Below are 20,098 nucleotides of genomic sequence, written 5' to 3' on the forward strand. Positions count from 1 at the left end.
AGATTATCAAATTATGAAAAACATATAAATGATTTTTTTCTATTATATGACCAGTGAAGAAGCACATTTTACCCTCCCTGCCTGTACTACAATATCAGTCAGCAGCAAGAGAGCAGCAAATCAGACAAAAACTCAGAAGAAATAAGGTCATGGACCCAACTAAGGAGTTAACTGTTGTTCCAGATTTTTGCCGATGTGAGACTAACAATATTTCTATTTTTCCTCTTTTCTTTTAAAGGAATGCTATATCAATTCTGAAAATAGTGGAAAGAAAATGTTGCACTTTTGCTCCACATCATTTTTGAAGTGCAAATCAAAGTAATCTCATCTTCTCTCAAAAACCTTACACTCAGGCAAACACATACAAAAAAAAAAAAAAAAAGGTATTTGTAGCAGGAGGAACCATTTATATAGACATGAACTAGAAAATAACGTCCAGAGTGTGAATAATGCGTGTCATATTGTTCGCATTTATTCTAACCAACAGAAAGGTTCCTTTCTATAGCAATGAGTAGGTTTCTTCTTACTCCATAACATTTTCAGTACTTAGACTTAGACTTAATTTTTTATTAGCTTATGGGACATTGTAAGGAAAAATATGTTGACTTTACCTTCACAAGACAGGCCATGAGAAGTAACTCCAGAGAGGCTTTCTCTGCACACATTACAGAAGGTAGGTCGGGCATGGGAGCAGGCGTACCAGTTATGCATCCCTGAGAAATGTTCCACATTAAACTGTGCGGTCTAGTAAGGGAGAAGTTAAGACAAATTTGCAAGTACAGAACACAGCTACAGAAACTGAAAGTACTTAGGAGTTCCATATTTATGCTGGAAAATTCAATGTGGAGAAGTAAAGGAGACTAAAAGCTCTCTCAAAACCTCAGAACAAGAGCCATAGTAGCATGAATTGTACTGGTAAAATAAAGGTTTAACACGAAACTGCATTTTAACCTTACAGGTTTTTCACACTCCACAAGACTGTATGTCTTGGGTTCTGCGTACCGTAGAGCTTGGTATATTAAATCAATATTTATCCTGAAAGAAGAACAACATGCACTGAAAGGGATATTATCTTACCTCATAATGTTCTCTAGACTGTACAGACTTCAGTGAACTGATCCAGTCCTCCATCTCTTTTCTGTTCTCAGCACACAATATTAGCCTCCGGAATGGAGTGATTATCTGAAAAAGACTTCTCAATGTAATGATTCTGAATTTCATAGATAGGAGAGATCATTACAGAATGTAACATCTGACAAGCCAATTTTTTCCCTCTGATAATGCAAGTGAAATGCATACCCTAAAACTATATGATAATGAAAACCTTGAATATCAATGAGTTGTGTTTTTTTTTAAATCACTGTCTTAAAATGGCAAAGTGAACTTTTCTCATTTTAAATTCCCAGGTTTTGTATCAGGCTTTCACATGGGCTTTAAAAAAAATGTATTAATTACGTCTCTTTTTCAGTTCTTTATCCATATGTAAATGTAAAACTCCCTGCAAAGCTCTAAAATTGCTAATAAATCTTTCCATAAATTATTTTAAACAGATGTCAGTTCTGTTTCATAACAACATTATAGCAACTGCAAAGTCTATAATTACTGTAGGCGAAGACAAATCATACTGATACACAAAAGCCGGAGATTCATAAACATTCTGCGCATTTCTCTTTCCGACATTGGTGATGACATTGTATTTACATAATTGTTTAATCAAATATAAAAACTTGATTTATGAGTTAATATAGGAATACACCTACACAAGCTGTATAATCAAAAGAGACAGAGCAAAAAACAAACAGTTCAAACCCTATGCAGTGGTGCCTATACAGAGCTTCAGTGCGCTCTTGGAACAGGTTGATGTTGTGCAGGGTTCAGTAGTCTGGATTTAGATCTTAGACACTGTAGTCATCTTGAAATCTGAAGACTGCTGAATCTTGGAGATTCAGAGTAAAGGTTTTTTTCTTCCCCCACTAGTAGATAAACAATTAAAAATAACAGTAAGGCACCAAAAACTATCAGCTAACTCCCACACAAATTATTTTGAGCACCGCACTAAAATAGATATTGTAGTTGCTTTGAGAACAACGAAGGAATTTAAAATAAAAATCTAAGTAGCCAAAGGAAGAGTCATTTGCTTCTTCTGCAAAAATTAAAAAATAAAAATAAAACCTTGTTCAGTCTGAACATGTATTTCATTGTCCATATTGCCTACATTTGGAAATTATCTAAGTAAAGTGAAGGCATAAACCACAGGAAAACTGTTAATTTTCTCTCATGGTGTTATAATGTTCTTGTAACATTTACAATACATACATTATTAGTAAGTAATTATTTACAACTGTTTTTTACTCACCCGGTCACCACGAGATAGCCTCTGCTCCTGGTTTGTGCTATGCAGTTCTTCATTAAGCTGAACTGCACTTTAATATATCTGACAAGCAACCTAACTGAAACACAGCAGACTACAAGTCACATGGAAGGGCAGCACAAACCTTTAAGCTTTTTTTTTTTTTTTAAATATACAAGCTGCACATGAAACTGAAGGACTCCACTCTGTTTTCTATTTCCTTCAGTCTTCCCCACCCTTTTTTTGATAAGACTTATTAACATCTGTCCACTTCTCTTCCTGCTAAGAGTTAATGCAAAGAGCACATCTTCTCTCATTAGTTAGGAGCCAAATGGATGCTTTATTACTTCAAAATGTTTTTATATGACAGCTCATCAAATGAAGCACAAAAAAGCCATTAAACCATAATGTTTCCAATAACAAGCACCGGGCTTCATTGAACTCATAGATATTATTTGTACAAATACTTCCCCCAGTCTTTATTTCCCAATATACTGTATGATATCATAATAAAGATACCCTTTTATAGCTTTAAAATAAGGACAAGGCTGCCTTAGTCACACAGCTAGGTCAGAGCATTTCATGTCAATTCCTGCCTTCTGACTACCAACAGACAGTGTAGTGAAACACATTTAATCCAAAAATACATTTAACTACCTTTGCTCCTTAAAGTTCCTCTTGAAAAACTCTTGATAATCTTTCCAAAAAAATATAGATAAAATATATATCACTGATCTCTTATCTTTAGTAATATCATTCACATAGAATCCCTTAATTGAAAGGGACAAAAAGTCTCTTTGCCAAAATAACTTGTGTGTAACCATACCAGATATTCCTATAACAATACCTTTTTATTTAGTATTTGTTCATATAAGTTACAGCAGGCTGTAGTAGAGTCATTAAGTTATACAATTGATGGCTACATATGAAGTGTTAGATAAATTATTATTAGAGCTATTAAAATAAACACACTGGAAAGTTGGAAGAGCCCCACATATTTGTAGATACAGGACGTAAAAGGCTATGAAGACTAATCTACTTATATTCTTTCTGCTTCACACACTTCCAACAACAAGCTTCAAGGAAGAGTCAGTCTGGTTATTGTAAGGGAGCCAGACATACAAAACAAAAAGACAACCTGATGTTATATGAAATAAAAATACCTATGCTGGAATAACATTAAGTTTCTGACCTCCAACCAAGAGAAGCAATGAAGCTATGAATTCAGGTTCTCTCTATCCTTAAGGGGTTTCCTGAGTTGAGAATGATCTTAGGTACCATACAATACCCCATCCTTCTCTTCTCCATTTATACTGAAGGCCCCTCTATATGGGAATATTCACAAAAGGTAAGCTGAATCGACTACATTTGACTAAATTTAAAGTGCATTAAACCTCTGTGTGGATGCTTTAATTCAGAAATAAAGTGCTCTTAGTTCACTTTAAAGTATACATACAAATACATTATCTCAACAATGGCTCTTTTCCAATGGTATTGCACTGCAACATCATATTTAGTTTCCTTTCTATTATTACTCAATCCTTACTCCACAGATGGGCTCCCCTACTCAATTTGTATTTGTATGTTTTTTCCTCTTCTCCCTGGAATTGGAAGAGAAAAGGTACTGAAAACAGCAACAAAAATTATTAGGGACATGGAACAGCCTCCATAGGAGGAGAGAGAGATTCATAGACTTTAAGGCCGAAAGGAGTTATCATGATCATTTAGTCTGACTTCCATATTGCCGGCCGCAGAACCTTGCCCACCCACTCCTGTAATAGACCCATAACCTCTGGCTGAATTACTGAAGTCCTCAAATCATGATTTAAAGACTTTAACTTAAAGAGATTCCAACATTTATGCTAATTTAAAACAGCAAGTGACCCGTGACCCATGCTGCAGAGGAAGGCAAAAACCCCCAGGGTCTCTGCCAATCTGAGCTGGGGAAAAATTCCTTCCCAACTCCAAATATGATCAGTTGGACACTGAGCATGTCAGACACCTGGGAAAGAATTCTCTGTAGTCATTCAGAGCCCACCGCAGCTCTGTCCTATCTCCAGCTACTGGGGATATTTGCTACTAGCAGTCGCAGGTGGGCCATATACCATTGTATTCTTATCATACCATCCCCTCTATAAACTTATCAAGCTCAGTCTTAAAGCAAGTTAGGTTTTTTGCCCCCACTGCTTCCCTTAGACAGCTGTTCCAGAACTTCACTTCTCTGATAGTGAGAGCCCTTCGTCTAATTTCAAGCCTAAAATTGTTGATGGCCACTTTACATCCATGTGTCAGCATTGGCACTTAGCTTAAATAACTCCTCTCCCTCCCTGGTTTTTATCCCTTTGATGTATTTATAGAGAGTAATCATATTTCCCCTGAGCCCTCATCTGGTTAGACTAAACAACCCAAGCTCTTTGAGTCTATTCTCCATTGCTCTGATCATCCTTGTAGGCCTTCTCTGCACCTGTTCCAGTTTGAATTAATCTTTCTTAGACATTAGCCTTTTCATAGCTGCATCATATTGGCTGCTCCTAGTCGTTGTGTCATCAACCAATACACCCAGGTCTTTCTCCTCCTCCAAAAATTCTTAAGCAAAGTAAGCAGTCATGGGATAAAAGGGAAGGTTCTCTCATGGATTGGTAACTGGTTAAAAGATAGGAAACAAAGGGTAGGAATAAATGCTCGGTTTTCAGATTGGAAAGAGGTAAACAGCAGTGTCCCCAGGCGGTCTGTACTGGGACCAGTCCTATTCAACATATTCAGAAATGATCTGGAAAAAGGGGTAAACAGTGAGGTGGCAAAATTTGCAGATGGTACAAAACTATTCAAGATAGTTAAGTCCCAGGCAGACAACGAAGAGCTACAAAAGGATCTCTCAAAACTGGGTGACTGGGCAACAAAATGGCAGATGAAATTCAATGTTGATAAATACAAAGTAATGCACATTGGAAAACATAATCCCAACTATACATATAAAATGATGGGGTGTAAATTAGCTGTTACCACTCAAGAAAGAGATCTTGGAGTCATTGTGGATAGTTCTCTGAAAACATCCACTCAATGGACAGCGGCAATCAAAAAAGCAAACAGAATGTTGGGAATCACTGAGAAAGGGATAGGTAATAATCATACTCGTTCTATATAAAACCATGGTACACCCACATTCTGAATACTGCATTCAGATGTGGTCGCCCCATTTCAAAAAAGATATATTGGAATTGGAAAAGGTTCAGAAAAGGGCAAGAAAAATTATTAGGGGTATGGAACAGCTTCCCTCGGAGGAGCGATTCATAAGACTGGGACTTTTCAGCTTGGAAAAGAGATGACTCAGGGGGGATATGATTGAGGTCTATAAAATCACGACTGGTGTGGAGAAAGTAAATAAGGAAGTGTTATTACTTCTTCTCATAACACAAGAACTAGGGGTCACCAAATGAAATTATTAGGCAGCAGGTTTAAAACAAACAAAAGGAAGTATTTTTTCACACAATGCACAGTCAGTCGTTGGAACTCTTTGCCAGAGGATGTTGTGAAGGCCAAGACTATAACAGGGTTCAAAAAATAACAAGATAAGTTCAAGGTCCATCAATGGCTATTAGCCAGGATGGGCAGGGATGGTGTCCCTAGACTCTGTTTGCCAGAAGCTGGGAATGGGCGACAAGGGATGGATCACTTGATGATTACCTGTTCTGTTCATTCTCTCTGGGGCACCTGGCATCAGCCACTGTTGGAAGACAGGATATTGGGCTAGATGGACCTTTGGTCTGACCCAGTATGGCCATTCTTATGTTCTTGATGTTAGTCCCTAAGTGCATGGCCTTCCACTTTGCACTATTAAATTTCATCCCATTCATTACTCCAGTTTTCAAGATTGTCCAGATCTTCCTGAATGATATTCTGTTCCTCCTCCATATTGGCAATACCTCCCAACTTTGTGTCATCCACAAATTTTGTTAGCACACTACCACTTTTTGTGCCCAGGTCAGTAATGAAAATGTTAAATGAGATTGGTCCTAAGACCGATCCTAGAGGAACTCCACTAGTAACCTCCCTCCAGCCTGACAGTTTCACTTGCAATATGACCTGTTGTAGTCTCCCCTTTTACCAGTTCCTTAGCCACCTTTCATATCTCTTATTAATCCCCATCTTCTCCAATTTAACTAATAATTTCGCATGTGGAACTGTATCAAATGCCTTACTGAAATCTAGTGAGTTCCCTTTGTCTAAAAAATTAACTATCTTCTCAGAGAAAAAGATCAGGTTTGTCTGGCACGATCCACTTTTATAAAACCATGTTATATTTTATCCCAATTACTGTTTACCTCTATGTCCTTAACTACTTTCTCTTTCAAAATTTCTGTCAAGACCTCAATATGATTGAGGTCAAACAGGCCTGTTGTTTCCTGGACCACTCTTCCCCCTTTCTTAAAAATATTGTACTAAATAGGTACAACCCCTGACTTATTGGATTCATTAAAAATCCTTGCTATTGGACTTGCAATTTCATATGACAGTTCCTTTAGTATTCTTGGATGGAGATTACCTGGGGCCCCCAATTTGGTCCCATGAAGCTGTGTGAGTTTGACTTCCACCTTGGATGTGATAATTTCTACTTGCATATCCTCACTTTCATTCCTGCCACTACCCCTAAACTCCTCATTACCCTTATTAAAAACTGAGGTAAAATATTCATTTAGGTGTTGGGCCATGGCTAGATTATCTTTAATCTTCACCCCATCTTCAGTGTTTAGTGGTCCATCTTCTTCTTTCCTTGTTTTCTTTTTAGTTATATGGCTATAGAACCTTTTACCATTGGTTTTAACTTCCTTTGCAGGGTCCAACTCTGCTTGGCTTTCGGCCGTTCTCACTTTTTTTCCTACACTTTCTGTCCTCCAAAAGGTAGCTCTCCTTGCTAATCCATCCCATCTTCCATTCCTTATAGGTTTTCTGGGACTGTTCAGTTTGAAAAAGAGATGACTGGGGATATGACATAGATCTATAAAATCATGAATGGTACAGAGAAAGCGAATAAGGAAGTGTTATTTACCCCTTCACATAACACATGAACAAGGGGTCACCCAATGAAATTAATAGGCAGCGGGTTTAAAACAAACAAAAGGAAGTACTTCTTCACACAACACACAGTCAACCTGGGTAGCTCACTATCGGGTTGTTGTGAAGGCCAAAAGTATAAATGGGTTAAAAAAAAAATTAGATAAGTTCACAAAGGACAGGTCCAGCAATGGCTATTAAACACAGTGGTCAGGGACACAACCCCATTCTCTGGGTGCTCCTAAACCTCTGACTGCCAGAAGCTGCGACTTGATCAATTTCCCTGAAGCATCTGGCACCAGCCACTGTGGGAAGAGAGGATACTGGGCTAGATAGACCATTGGTATGACCCTGTGTGGCCATTCTTACATTGGCAGGGTCTGTCCTCAGATGTTTCTAGTACATCTCAATTTTTGCGTCATCTACGTATTTCTTCCTCTTTCTAGATTATTAATGAAAATATTAAACAACATGATCTCCCATAGATATCAATGTAGTACCTCCACTTACTCTTATCTGTATGGCATACAATATGCTAGGTGCTTTACAGAAAAGTAAAAAAACCTAGGTCCCAAGCTGGAAGAGCTTGCAATTCAAGGACAGAGAGAAAGAGGAAGAACTCTAACAGGAAACTCTGAAAGTGGAGTTGAAAAGGTAGGATCAGAACCGGGAAAGCACTAGCTCTCTGAAGACTAGGAGACATTTAGGAGGTACAAGTGTTCAACCACATCAAAGGCAGCAGATAGGTCAAGAATGATGAAGATGGAGAAAAGGCCTTGGATAAATTTTACTCTCCCTTTTTATCCCCCTTCAGGTGCAAATGTTTCTATGCTTCCCCTATCATCTCCATCCCTGAGGTTATCGCAAATTAGAAGGCGAAAAAAAAGCTCTTGCGATGACATGTTTTCCAAGCTCATGCAGTCCTCCCGCACTGATAGGGCACAGCTGAATGCATGGAGGCATTCAGTGGCAGATTCCAGGAAAGAGCAATGAGAAGAGGCAGGATGCAATGATGAGGCTAATGGGGGAGCAAACGGACATGCTCAGGTGTCTGGTGGAGCTGCAGGAAAGCCAATAAGAGCACAGACCACCGCTGCATCCACTGTACAACCACCTGCCCCTCCTCCCCAAGTTCCATATCCTCCTCACCCAGACACCCAAGAATGCAGGGGGGGGGAGAGGGGGGAGCTCCGTGCACCCAGCCACTCCACTCCAGAGGATGGCCCAAGCAACAGGAGGCTGTCATTCAGACAGTTTTGATTTGTGGTGTGGCTACAATAAGCAATGTGCCCATGTCCTTCCCTCCTCCCCTAGCCCACCCGGGCTACCTTATCAGTTATCTCCCCATTTTTTTTAATTAATAAAGAAAGAATGGTTTCAAAAGAATAGTGACTTTTTTTCCTTTGCCAGCTGTGATCGAAGGGGGGAGGGTGGTTGGCTTACAGGGAATTAAAATCAATGAAGGGGGTGGGTTTGCATGCAGCAGACACACACACAACTGTCACACAGTAGCCTGGGCAGTCGTGAAACTGGTTTTCAAAGCCTCTCTGATGCGCAGCGCGCCTACCTGTGCTCTTTTAATCGCCCTGGTGTCTGACTGTTCAAAATTGGCAGCCAGGCGATTTGCCTCAACCCCCCACCCTGCCATAAACGTCTCTCCCTTATTCTCACAGATATGGAGCACACAGCAAGCAGCAATAACAATGGGAATATTGGTTGCGCTGAGGTCTAACCTAGTCAGCAAACAGCGCCAGCGAGCTTTTAAACGTCCAAAGGCACATTCTACCACCATTCTGCACTTGCTCAGCCTACAGTTGAACTGCTTCTTACTGTCCAGGCTGCCTATGTATGGCTTCATGAGCCATGGGAGCAAGGGGTAGGCTGGGTCTCCAAGGATAACTATTGGCATTTCAACATCCCCAACAATAATTTTCTGGTCTGGGAAATAAGTCCCTTCTTGCAGCTGCTCAAACAGCCTGGAGTTCCTAAAGATGCTAGTGTCATGCACCTTTCCCGGCCATCCCACGTTGATGTCGGTGAAACGTCTCTTGTGATCCACCAGTGCTTGCAGCACCATTGAGAAGTACCCCTTGCGGTTTATGTACTGGTTGGCAAGGTGGTCTGGTGCCAAGATAGGGATATGTGTTCCATCTATCACCCCACCACAGTTAGGGAAACTCATTGCAGCAAAGCCATCCACTATGACCTGCACATTTCCCAGAGTCACTGACATTCTGCTATCAAGGGTAGTGGCTTTGTTGCATTGGCTACTTGAATCACAGCAGTCCCCACAGTAGATTTGACCACTCCAAATTGATTCCCGACTGACCAGTAGCAGTCAAGCGTTGCAAGCTTCCACAGGGCTATCGCCACTCACTTCTCAACTGTCAGGGCAGCTCTCATCTTGGTATTCCTGCGCTTCAGGGCGGGGGAAAGCAACTCACAGAGTTCCAGGAAAGTGGCCTTATGCATGCAAAAGTTTTGCAGCCACTGGGAATCATCCCATACCTGCAAGACTATGCGGTCCCACCAGTCTGTGCTTGTTTGCCGGGCCCAGAATCGGCTTTCCACTGTATCAACCAGCCCCACTGCCGTCATGATGTCCCAGTTGCCACATCTCATGCTTTCAGGGACATCTGTGTCCATGTCCTCCTCACAATCGTCCTTGTGCTGCCGTCTCTTAGCCAGGTTCTGCAAATGCTGCAGTATAATGTGCAAGGTGTTTACAATGCTTGCAACAGCAGTGGTGAGCTGAGCAGGCTCCATGCATGCTGTGCTATGGCGTCTGCATGGGTAACCCAGGAAAAAAGGCGCGAAATAATTGTCTGCAGTTGCTTTCATGGAGGGAGGGAGGAGAGACTGACAACATGTACCCAAAACCACCCACAACAATGTTTTTGCCATTACGCATTGGGAGCTTAACCCAGAATTCCAATGGGCAGCGGAGACTGCGGGAACTGTGGGATAGCTTCCCACAGTGCACCGCTCTGTGAGTCGATGCTAGCCACGGTAGTGAGGACGCACTCTGCCAACTTAATGCGCTTAGTGGGGACATACACAATCGACTGTATAAAATCAATCTCTAAAAATCGACTTCTATAAAGTAGACCTAATTTTGTAGTGTAGACATACCCTGTAGGGTAAGTAACTGTTCTTTCCTCTGGGTGACTGTCCACCCAGATTCCACTCAGGTGACCAACAAACAGTTATCCTCATAACTCATATCCTCAGAGCCAGTTGGGAATTTTTAGACAAAACTTTTTTCCATCGGAAAACAATGATTTGTCAAAACAAACTATTTGAGGGGAACAGTTGGTTCCAATTAATTTCCCATCTTGAAAAAATATTGAAAAAAGTTGAGATTGTTAAAATGTCCTGTTTTGAAATTTATGTTTATTAAAGGTTAAAAAAAGGGTTTTTTTTAGATGTAAAAGGTCAAATTGAAAACAAAACATTTTGAAATTATTAAAACAAAGCATTTTGATTGACCCAATCTCTTTGTGGGAGGTGGGGGTGTGGGGGGGGGGGGGGTCTGAAAAAGTTTGAGTTGAATTTTTTTGTTCCAATTTGGGATGAGAAAAATTTTGAAATCTTAAAAAACTCTTGCAGGACAAGAAAGCCATTTCCCACCCAGCTCTAGCAGATGCCCAGTTGAGGAGTGACTGTACAGCAGCTCTATCAAAACTGCCATCTACCCTGGAAATTTCTGCCAGCAATCAGTGGTAAATCGAAGTTGTGAATCAAAGTCCATGTTGCTACTCTACATATCTCCAGTATGGGGATGTTACCTAAGGAGGTTACAGAGGCTGCCTGAGCCCTCGTGGAATGAGCTCTCACCTATTCAAGTGGATCATTCTTAACCGAAATATAACAAGTCCTGACAAAGTCCAAGACCCATTTAACCTCTGGGATGATACAGATTGCTTCTTAACCCTTTCATAAAATGCCACAAAAGAGACTTGGTGTACATGTGAATGGCTTGGTCCTAGCCAAATAAAATGGCAATGTTTTTGGGGCATCCAATGTGTGAAGTTTCAATTCACCTGGGATAGAATGAAGTTTAGGGAAGGAAACGAGGAGGTGAACAGACTGATTGAAGTGGAAGTTGGAAACCACCCTAGCCAGAAATTTCAGATGAGGTATGAAAGTGGCTCTGTCCTTGTGAAAGATAATGTAAAGGGTGGTACCAAGAGGGCCTGGTTGTCTTATGTCCTCCTACCTGATGTAAAGACTCTAAAAAGACTGTCTTCATCAACAAGTGGTAAACAGAACAGATAACTAGTGGCTCAATGGGGAGCTCATCAGTCCAGTTCACATTAAGTTAAAGTCCCAGAATGCAAGGGGTTTGTAGACCCGTGAGAAAACACGTGAGCCCTTTGAGGAATCTCGCCACTACGGGGTGTGAAAAGACAGTGTGGCCTTCTATAAGAGGATGGTTCACAGAAATTGCTGTCAAGTGTACCTGTATTAAACTAAGGGACAGACCTGATTGTTTCAGATAAAGTAAATAGTCCAGTATAACTGGAATCAAGGCTACCACCAGCAAACACTGACACTGCGCTGGCTAGACAGAAAACCTTTAACACTTGGCACTGAATGTCAGTTTGGTTGAGGGTTTCCTGCTTTGAAGCAAGATGAATTGAACTGCAGCATAGCAACTCTTTCTATAGACATCAGCAAGCCAGCATCCAGGCTCTGTCAGGTGCAGGGACGATGAATCCACGTGCAGGATCTGGCCATAGTTCTGCAAGATGGGTTGCCATATTGATATGTTCATGAGGTCTGAGTACCAAAACTGCCTGGCTGATAGTGGGGATATCATGACCTGCGTCCTGCTTCAGTTTCCTCAAAACCCCGGATACCTGTGGAAAGGCGTACATCAGACCAGGAGCCCAAGTGATAAGAAAGGCATCCAAGAGGGATCCCAGACTCACATCTCCTCTGGAGCAGAACCTCTCGCCCTGGTTAATGTGACAGGTCACAAAAGGGTCTACCTACGGGAAACCCAATCTGCAAAAGATGCACAGGAGGACTGATTTCTTGAGGGACCACTTGTGTTATTAAAGAGTACAATGATCAGCTGTTCTCCATTCTCACTTAAGGTAGGACAAGAAGTAAGAGGCTTAATATACATCAAGGGAGATTTAGGTTTGATATTAGAAAAAACTTTCTGACTATAAGGGTAGTTAAGCTCTGGGACATGCTTCCAAGGGAGGCTGTGGGATCCCCATCATTGGAGGTTTTTAAGAACAGGCTGGACAAACACCTGTCAGGGATGGTCTAGGTTTAGTTGGTCCTGTCTCAGTGCAGGGGGCTGGACCTGATGACTTCTTGAGGTCCCTTCCAGCCTTTATCAGCTATTTATCCAAAAATTCTTTTTGTCTGCCTGGAGAACCCAGTTTGAACTATTATAAGTGAATCTCTCCATAGGGTGGCTTCAAAGGAGCTAATAACCAAAAAAATTACATTAGCATCCCTCTCCTCCTAGAGGAGTTACATATAATTCCACAATATCACATACACAACTGCATTTTTAATATAATGGACACCAAAGGTATTAAACTAATTCAATAAGGTTTAACTTAATTGCATAAGGTTTGCCTAGGATATTGCAGGATTTTGTCAGTCTATCATACTGTGCATTTTTACAGAGGCACAATGTTGCCCTGACCTCAGTTGGGTCCTGCAATGAAAGCCCCAAATTGCATTATTCACGATAAATTTGTGTGTGATGGTAACATTATAATTTTAACACATATTGGAAAGGGATGAGGGCAGATGAGGGAGGGGGAGTTAAGAAAATCTAAAGAAACCATAAAATATGGTTTCATTTTTTAAAAACATCTCATGATTTTTTGGGGTCTGACTCATATTTCTTGTATTTTTGGGGTAGGCAATACTGCATTTGACTTGGGACATTGTGACGGGCGTTTCAGGGTGCAACCTGAACTGTGGGACCGCTGAGCCCTCTGTTCCACCAACGTGGGCTCCCTCTCACACTGTGATGCTGTTGCTAAGCCACAAACCTTTGTCAGGAACTGTACTTACACAGACATCCACAGGCAGGGACACACCTAACTGTGTTGCATGCTTTTCCCAGCCACTCATGAACAAACTAAATAGAGAGGCTCCAGCCAATTCCCCCCAGCTTCCCAGCCTTGCAGTCCAAAAAACTGTACTATTTTGCACTAGTCAGAAGCCTGACCAGTGTAAGTTCATTACATTCGCCACTTCTACAAAGAAAAGTGGACATACACCAGCCTTTGTAACCCGAGCAGGTTTCCCAAGCACTTCAACCAAAACATACTGTTTTAGGTAAAACAGATATCTTAACTACAGAAAGATAAGTGATTATAAGTAATAAGCATAGAAATGAAAGTCGGTTACCTAAAAAATAAAATAAATTAGCAGTCTAAGTTCTATAAACTAAACAGGATTTGAATCAAGCAGTGTCTCAGCCTGATAGATAGTACAAGCAAGTTATAGATCTTGAATACAAGGCTGGAACTCTCCTTCAGCCCAGGACCACCTTCCCAGTTCAAAATCTTTGTCCTCCAGACATGTTTCTAGGTGTTGAGTTGTGGTGATGTCACTTCCCCTCTTTTATAGTTTCTTCCAGCTTGCTGGAAAGATCTATGCTTGTGACCCCATGGGTCAACCATTCTCCATTGTCTACGTGCTCTTTCCGAGAAGTCTCAGTTGTATACAGTCATTGGGAGTGTGGGCCATCAGCGCATCTGGCTACTCCACTGTTGTACCTGAAAGGCTGGTTGTGGATGTTCCCAACCTCACAACATATTTCAGTAACATATACAGTAAAACTCTGTATCTTCACATACAATGATAGCACATACAATCCATCAGGATATTAACGTTCAACAGATCAAGACTGTCAAGGTTCCTTCCCCACTCTGAACTCTAGGGTACAGATGTGGGGACCTGCATGAAAGACCCCCTGAGCTTATTCTTACCAGCTTAGGTTAAAAACTTCCCCAAGGTACAAACTTTGCCTTGTCCTTGAACAGTATGCCGCTACCACCAAGCGTTTTAAACAAAGAACAGGAAAAGAGACCACTTGGAGACATCTTCCCCCAAAATATCCCCACCCCCTGCAAGCCCTACACCCCCTTTCCTGGGGAAGGCTTGATAATAATCCTCACCAATTGGTACAGGTGAACAGAGACGCAAACCCTTGGATCTTAAGAACAATGAAAAATCAATCAGGTTCTTAAAAGAAGAATTTTAATTAAAGAAAAGGTAAAAGAATCACCTCTGTAAAATCAGGATGGTAAATACTTTACAGGGTAATCAGATTCAAAACATAGAGAATCCCTCGAGGCAAAACCTTAAGTTACAAAAAGACACAAAACCAGGGATATTCATTCCCTCCAGCACAGCTTATTTTACAAACCATTAAACAAAAGAAAATCTAATGCATTTTCTAGCTAGATTACTTATGAACGTAACAGGACTTGTAAGGCTTGCACTCCTGATCTGTTCCTGGCAAAAGCATCACACAGACAGACCATAACCCTTTGTCCCCCCCGCCACCTCCAGATTTGAAAGTATCTTGCCCCTCATTGGTCATTTTGGGTCAGGTGCCAGCAAGGTTACCTTAGCTTCTTAACCCTTTACAAGTGAAAGGGTTTTGCCTCTGGTCAGGATGGATTTTATAGTACTGTATACAGAAAGGTGGTTACCCTTCCCTTTATATTTATGACAAAGACTTTTAAAAATTATACCTCACAAGGCATACTTTGTACAAAACATATCATAATTATATGACAGTGGTGAATATGGGGGTGTTCCAGGGTGTTGCTTTGAGGCACAGAGTGCCACAGACATTCTGTAATATTATAGGTCACAAATATTTTAAACAGATAGCAACTAACAACAGAGAGGCAGGTGAGCAGCACATGTGGAACTTGAACTGAAAGCTGGAACAACCCTGGATGTCTTTAAATAGTTTTGCCTTTATAAAAAGGCTAGAGAAAAAGTTTTGTAGTGTCTGCAACATACCGCACCCAATAAAAGCATACCTATTGTATTAACTGGTTATATTCACAAACAACATAAAAGCACATTTAGACACACAAAAATGTTCAGAAGCAGATTCCTTTTAAAGAACCTAGAGCTCAAAAAAAGCACACTAAGAATCTCAGTTACTGCTGTGAAAGCAGAATGAATTATATTGAAATTATAATTCATTAAAGAAATGCTACTTGAAGGGTTTGTTGAAATATAGTTGTCAGGAAGAGAAACATTAAGGAATGTGAGACAATGGGTCCTAAAACTAATTAACTTAGAGCTCCTACTGAGCTAGGAGATTGGTAAACGTTAGTATGCAAATAAGATATGTATGTATATTTGTCAGTTTCTGCTTTCTTTTTCTCTTATGTTAAATTGGCTTTGGCTTAGCTGTATAAATAAGGTATCTTGAGCCTCAGAGAGGGGCTCACATCTGGGTACATTAGCCAAGCGCTTTGCTAAAATAAACAGAGTGGTCTGACAAATTATGTGAGTCCTGAATCTGACTTTGACACTGCACAGGGTAAGTAACCTTCTCTTCGTCTTTGAGGAGTGTCCCTGTGGGTGTTCCACTTTAGGTGACTGCACAGCAGTGCCTGTCAGTGGAAGGAATGGGCTTCAAAGTTGTAGTCATGGTGGGTGATAAGATGGTAAGACCAAATGGAGCATCCGATGATGAATGCTGCTCTAATGCATAATGTTGTATGAATGTACAAGTTGACACCCAGGTTGCTGCTTTGCAGATGTCCATTGTGACGTTGCACTCCATATGTTTTATGAAAATATGTTTATAAGTGTAAATATGATGTAACTGGAATATGCTTCATGCAAAAGATCTCTTGTAAGGTAACATTAAAAAGTTTATAATCTTCTGAGTGTTCATCCTATTTGTATGAATGTATCACTCTTGTATCTAAAACTAGAAATATGAAGTATTACTCTGAGGTCCTATTGTAATTATGCAAAGTGTAGGGCCATTAATGGTGGCTTAGGATCTGGATGGCTCCCATAAACTGGAACAATTGGTTGTAAATGGCTCTGTTTACTTGTAAGCCTTCCTGTATAGTTGGTGCCAGCCAGTGAGGAATGAAGTCTCACAGGACATGTGAACATGTCACATGATACTGGAATCCATCTTAAACCTGGTGCTTTTCCATTTAGAAGGAAGGTTGGGAACCCAGAGAAAGATAAAGGATTCCTGCCTTGTGCCAAAGATATAAAAGGGGATGGAACATAACAAAGGGGGCTGCAGTCATGAGAAATCCCCTAGCTACCACCTGAGCTGGAACTAACAAGAACTGTACCAGGGGAAAGAATTGGGCCCAGACTAAGAAGGAATCTAGTCTCTAAAAGAAGCTTATTGGAACATCTCTGAGGGTGAGATTTTACCTGTAATCAGTTTCTTAAATGTATTAGGCTTAAACTTGCATGTTTTGTTTTATTTTGCTTGGTAACTTACTTTGTTCTGTCTGGTATTACTTGAAACCACTTAAATCCTACTTTTATACTGAATAAAATCACTTTTGTTTATTAATTAATCCAGAGTAAGTGATTAATACCTGGGGGAGCAAACAGCTGTGCATCTCTATCAGTGTTATAGAGGGCGGACAATTCATGAGTTTACCCTGTATAAGCTTTACACAGAGTAAAACAGATTTATTTGGGGTTTGGATCCCCTTGGGAGCTGGGTGTCTGGGTGCTGGAGAGAGGTGACCTGCTGAGCAGTTTTTGGTTAAAGTCTGCAGCTTTGGGGACATGGTTCAGACCTGGGTCTGTGTTGCAGCAAACTAGCATGTGTGGCTCAACAAGGCAGGGTTCTGGAGTCCCAAGCCATCAGGAAAAATGGGCTCAGAGGTAATTTCTGCACATCAGGTGACAGTCTCAAGGGGATCTCTGTGACCGAACCTGTCACATCCATGATGGGTACATTGTTAAGGAAGGTTATCGAAGCAGCTAGAGCTCCAGTGGAGTGTGTGTGGGTCCCCGCTGGGGGTTGAAGCCGTTGTTGACGATACAAAAGTCAATGCATCCAGAGATCCATCCTCTGTTTAGATATGGTGCCTCCTTTTGAGCATGCTGTGATAGACAGAAATAATTCTGGTGATTTTCAAAAAGCCTTTGTTCTCTCGATGTAAAAGACCAGCATCCTTTTTACATCCACGGTTTGGAATATTGCTTCTTGTTTGTTCCCACGGGGTTTCAGGAAGAATGATGGGAGACGAATGGGTTGTTTCAGATGGAATGAGGCAGCAACCTTAGTTAAAAACTTGGGATGCAGTCTTAAGGTAATTTTATTTTTGAAGAATGTTGTGTATGGTAGGTATGCCGTTAGAGCTCCTAGCTCCCCCACCAATTTGGCAGATGTGATGGCGACAAGGAAGGCTACCTTAATTGAAAGGTGAAGTAGTGAACATGTCTCTAGTGGTTCAAGCGGATGTCTGATAAGGCCCCATAACACTACATTAACTTCCCATGATGGAGTAGGGGTTTGTATTTTGGGGTAGATGTTACAAAGGCTCTTAAGAAAATGCTTGGTGGCTGGGTGAGCAAAAAATCAGTAACTCATCTACTTTATGGTGGAAAGCTGTGATAGCTGCAAGGTGTACTCTGACGGAACTCATGAAGAGACCTGATTTCTTATGTTCCAATATATAGACCAGTGTCAGAAGAAGAGGAGAGTAGACTGCGTGATTTATTTATTTTGGCCCCATATAGTGAATAGCCTCCTGTCAGGGCTAATTCCCCACTCTGGTACTTCGAGTGCAGAAGGTGGGGGCCCACAAGGATTCTAAAAATTAATACTGGCCACTCCAGGCTTGTATTAAACTCCCAAGGTTACAGCTTTTCTCTGACCTTGGATTGGTACATGCTGCCACCACCCAAGTGCAGAATCCCTTTGAGAGCCCACGAAGGCACACTTGGGAATTACTTCCTGTGAGGTACCCACAAGCCCTTTCACACACATCCCCTCTGGGGAAGAGCTGAGAAGAAAAAAAAAATGAAAATCAGCTGTTGCCATCAGCTAATTAAACAACGTGCACAAACCTCTTAAGACACAAAGACCCAATTTTTCGTTAAAAAAGGTAAATTTTATTAATTAAAAAAAAGAAAGAAAATACATCTGGGAACTCAGGCTATTGCTAGATTTTAAAAGAGCAACTACAAGGATTAAGCACCAAGAATAGCTTTCCTGAGGTCCAGCTTAAAGGTTACAAGCAAAACAAAAGTGCCTGAGGTTAGCACAGAGGAATCCACAAGCCATAACGAAATAAAAGGAATAAATTGCGTCTTCCTAGACATTTCTTTATCTACTTACATATCTGGGGTTTTAAATGAGTAGTTTCTAGGTATATACTGATGATTTTTTCATACCTGGCCAAAGCTTCTTACAGCATAGCTGCTGCTCTGTCCACCTCTCCCCGGGAGAACAGACAGAGACAGACAAACAAAAGGGGAGTCTTTTTTTTTCAATTTTAAAAAGTTCTAGCCTTCCCATTGGCTCTTTTGGCCAGGTGCCCACTCACTTCCTTTTACCTATGTATAGCAGTGAGATTTTTTAACCCTTTACAGGTAGAGCAATTATAGAACAGCTACTAAGAGGGATTTTATAGCTACTGGCTGGCTGGGTGTCCATAAAAGGGTGCCACTCCCCTCCCTTCATTTATCACACCTCCATTTGTGTAGTTATGTATGTCGAGTAGTTGGTCTACAACTATTTAACAGAGCATCCCTTACTTCCTCTAAGCAGGTAATTTCAGCTTCTCGGAGCCATGGAATAGCCACGCCTTGAGGTGGAGTCTTGTCAGGTTCAGATAGTGAACTTGGCCAGCATCTTGTGAGAGGAGATGAGGTAGAAGAGGAAGAGTGTGTTGTGGGCACACAGCCATTCTTTAGGAGGTAAACGAACCACGGTTTGCCAGGGCCACGTGGGGGCTATCAAGATGACTTTGGAACTGTCCATTCTGATTTTGTGCATGACTCATGACAGAAGCGGGGTCAGTGGGAAGGCACACACAGTAGGGGTGCATCCTATTTGATGAGAAAGGCATCACCCAGAGAATGGGGACCCAATCCTGCTCTGGAGCAGAACTGTGGACATCTGGCTTTTTGTGTTGTCCTGAGGAGCTGTACAGTTGGGAACCCCCATGGTTTGAATATACTCTGTAGTACTCAAGGGTCCATTTCCCACTCGTGATCCTGGGAGAATTTTCTGCTTAGCGCATCTGCAGTGGTGTTCTGGCATCCTGGTAGGTAGGAGGCTGAGATGTCGATGGTGTGGCTGATGCACCAGGTCCAAAGTAGCATGGCTTCCATTCATAGGTACTGTGAACATGTCCCCCCACCACTGGTTTATAGAGAACATGCAAGTAACGTTGTCTGTGAGGATCTTTATGGTTTTTTTCTCGATCAGAGGTCGGAAATTGGAGCATGTAGTGCGAATCGTCTATAGCTCCAGTAGGTTTATATGTAAGAGGAATTCCGATGGGGACCAACAGCCTTGGATAGTATGAGTCTGCACGTATGCCCCCCAACCTAATAGGGAAGTGCCTAGTGATCACCACCATTGGAGGGTTCTGTAAAAAGGGGACTCCTGCACAAATCTTGTTTGGTCGTGTCCACCACCATTGGAGTCTTTTACTTTGTTTGGCATCATAATGCATTTGTTTA

General features: G+C 41.3%; 1 protein-coding gene and 1 long non-coding RNA gene across 4 annotated transcripts in view; one reads left to right on the top strand and one right to left on the bottom strand.

Moving 5' to 3' along the window:
- LOC141992395 (uncharacterized) overlaps nt 1–11,127 on the top strand; it is a 37,662-nt gene extending 26,535 nt beyond the window's left edge. For all 3 annotated transcript variants that reach the window (XR_012640587.1, XR_012640590.1, XR_012640589.1), the window contains exon 4: nt 11,012–11,127. This is a non-coding gene — a long non-coding RNA (uncharacterized LOC141992395). The remainder of the gene's footprint in view (nt 1–11,011) is intronic.
- The window catches only part of DGKH (diacylglycerol kinase eta), a 264,840-nt gene that overhangs the window by 89,298 nt on the left and 155,444 nt on the right, over nt 1–20,098 (bottom strand). The window contains exons 6-7 of the mRNA XM_074961404.1: nt 1,078–1,182; nt 612–744 (exon numbers count right to left, since the gene is read on the bottom strand). Of these exons, the coding sequence (XP_074817505.1) occupies nt 612–744; nt 1,078–1,182 (238 nt within the window). The remainder of the gene's footprint in view (nt 1–611; nt 745–1,077; nt 1,183–20,098) is intronic.

The sequence above is a fragment of the Natator depressus genome, chromosome 1 (assembly GCF_965152275.1).
Source record: "Natator depressus isolate rNatDep1 chromosome 1, rNatDep2.hap1, whole genome shotgun sequence".
Lineage (NCBI taxonomy): Eukaryota > Metazoa > Chordata > Testudines > Cheloniidae > Natator > Natator depressus.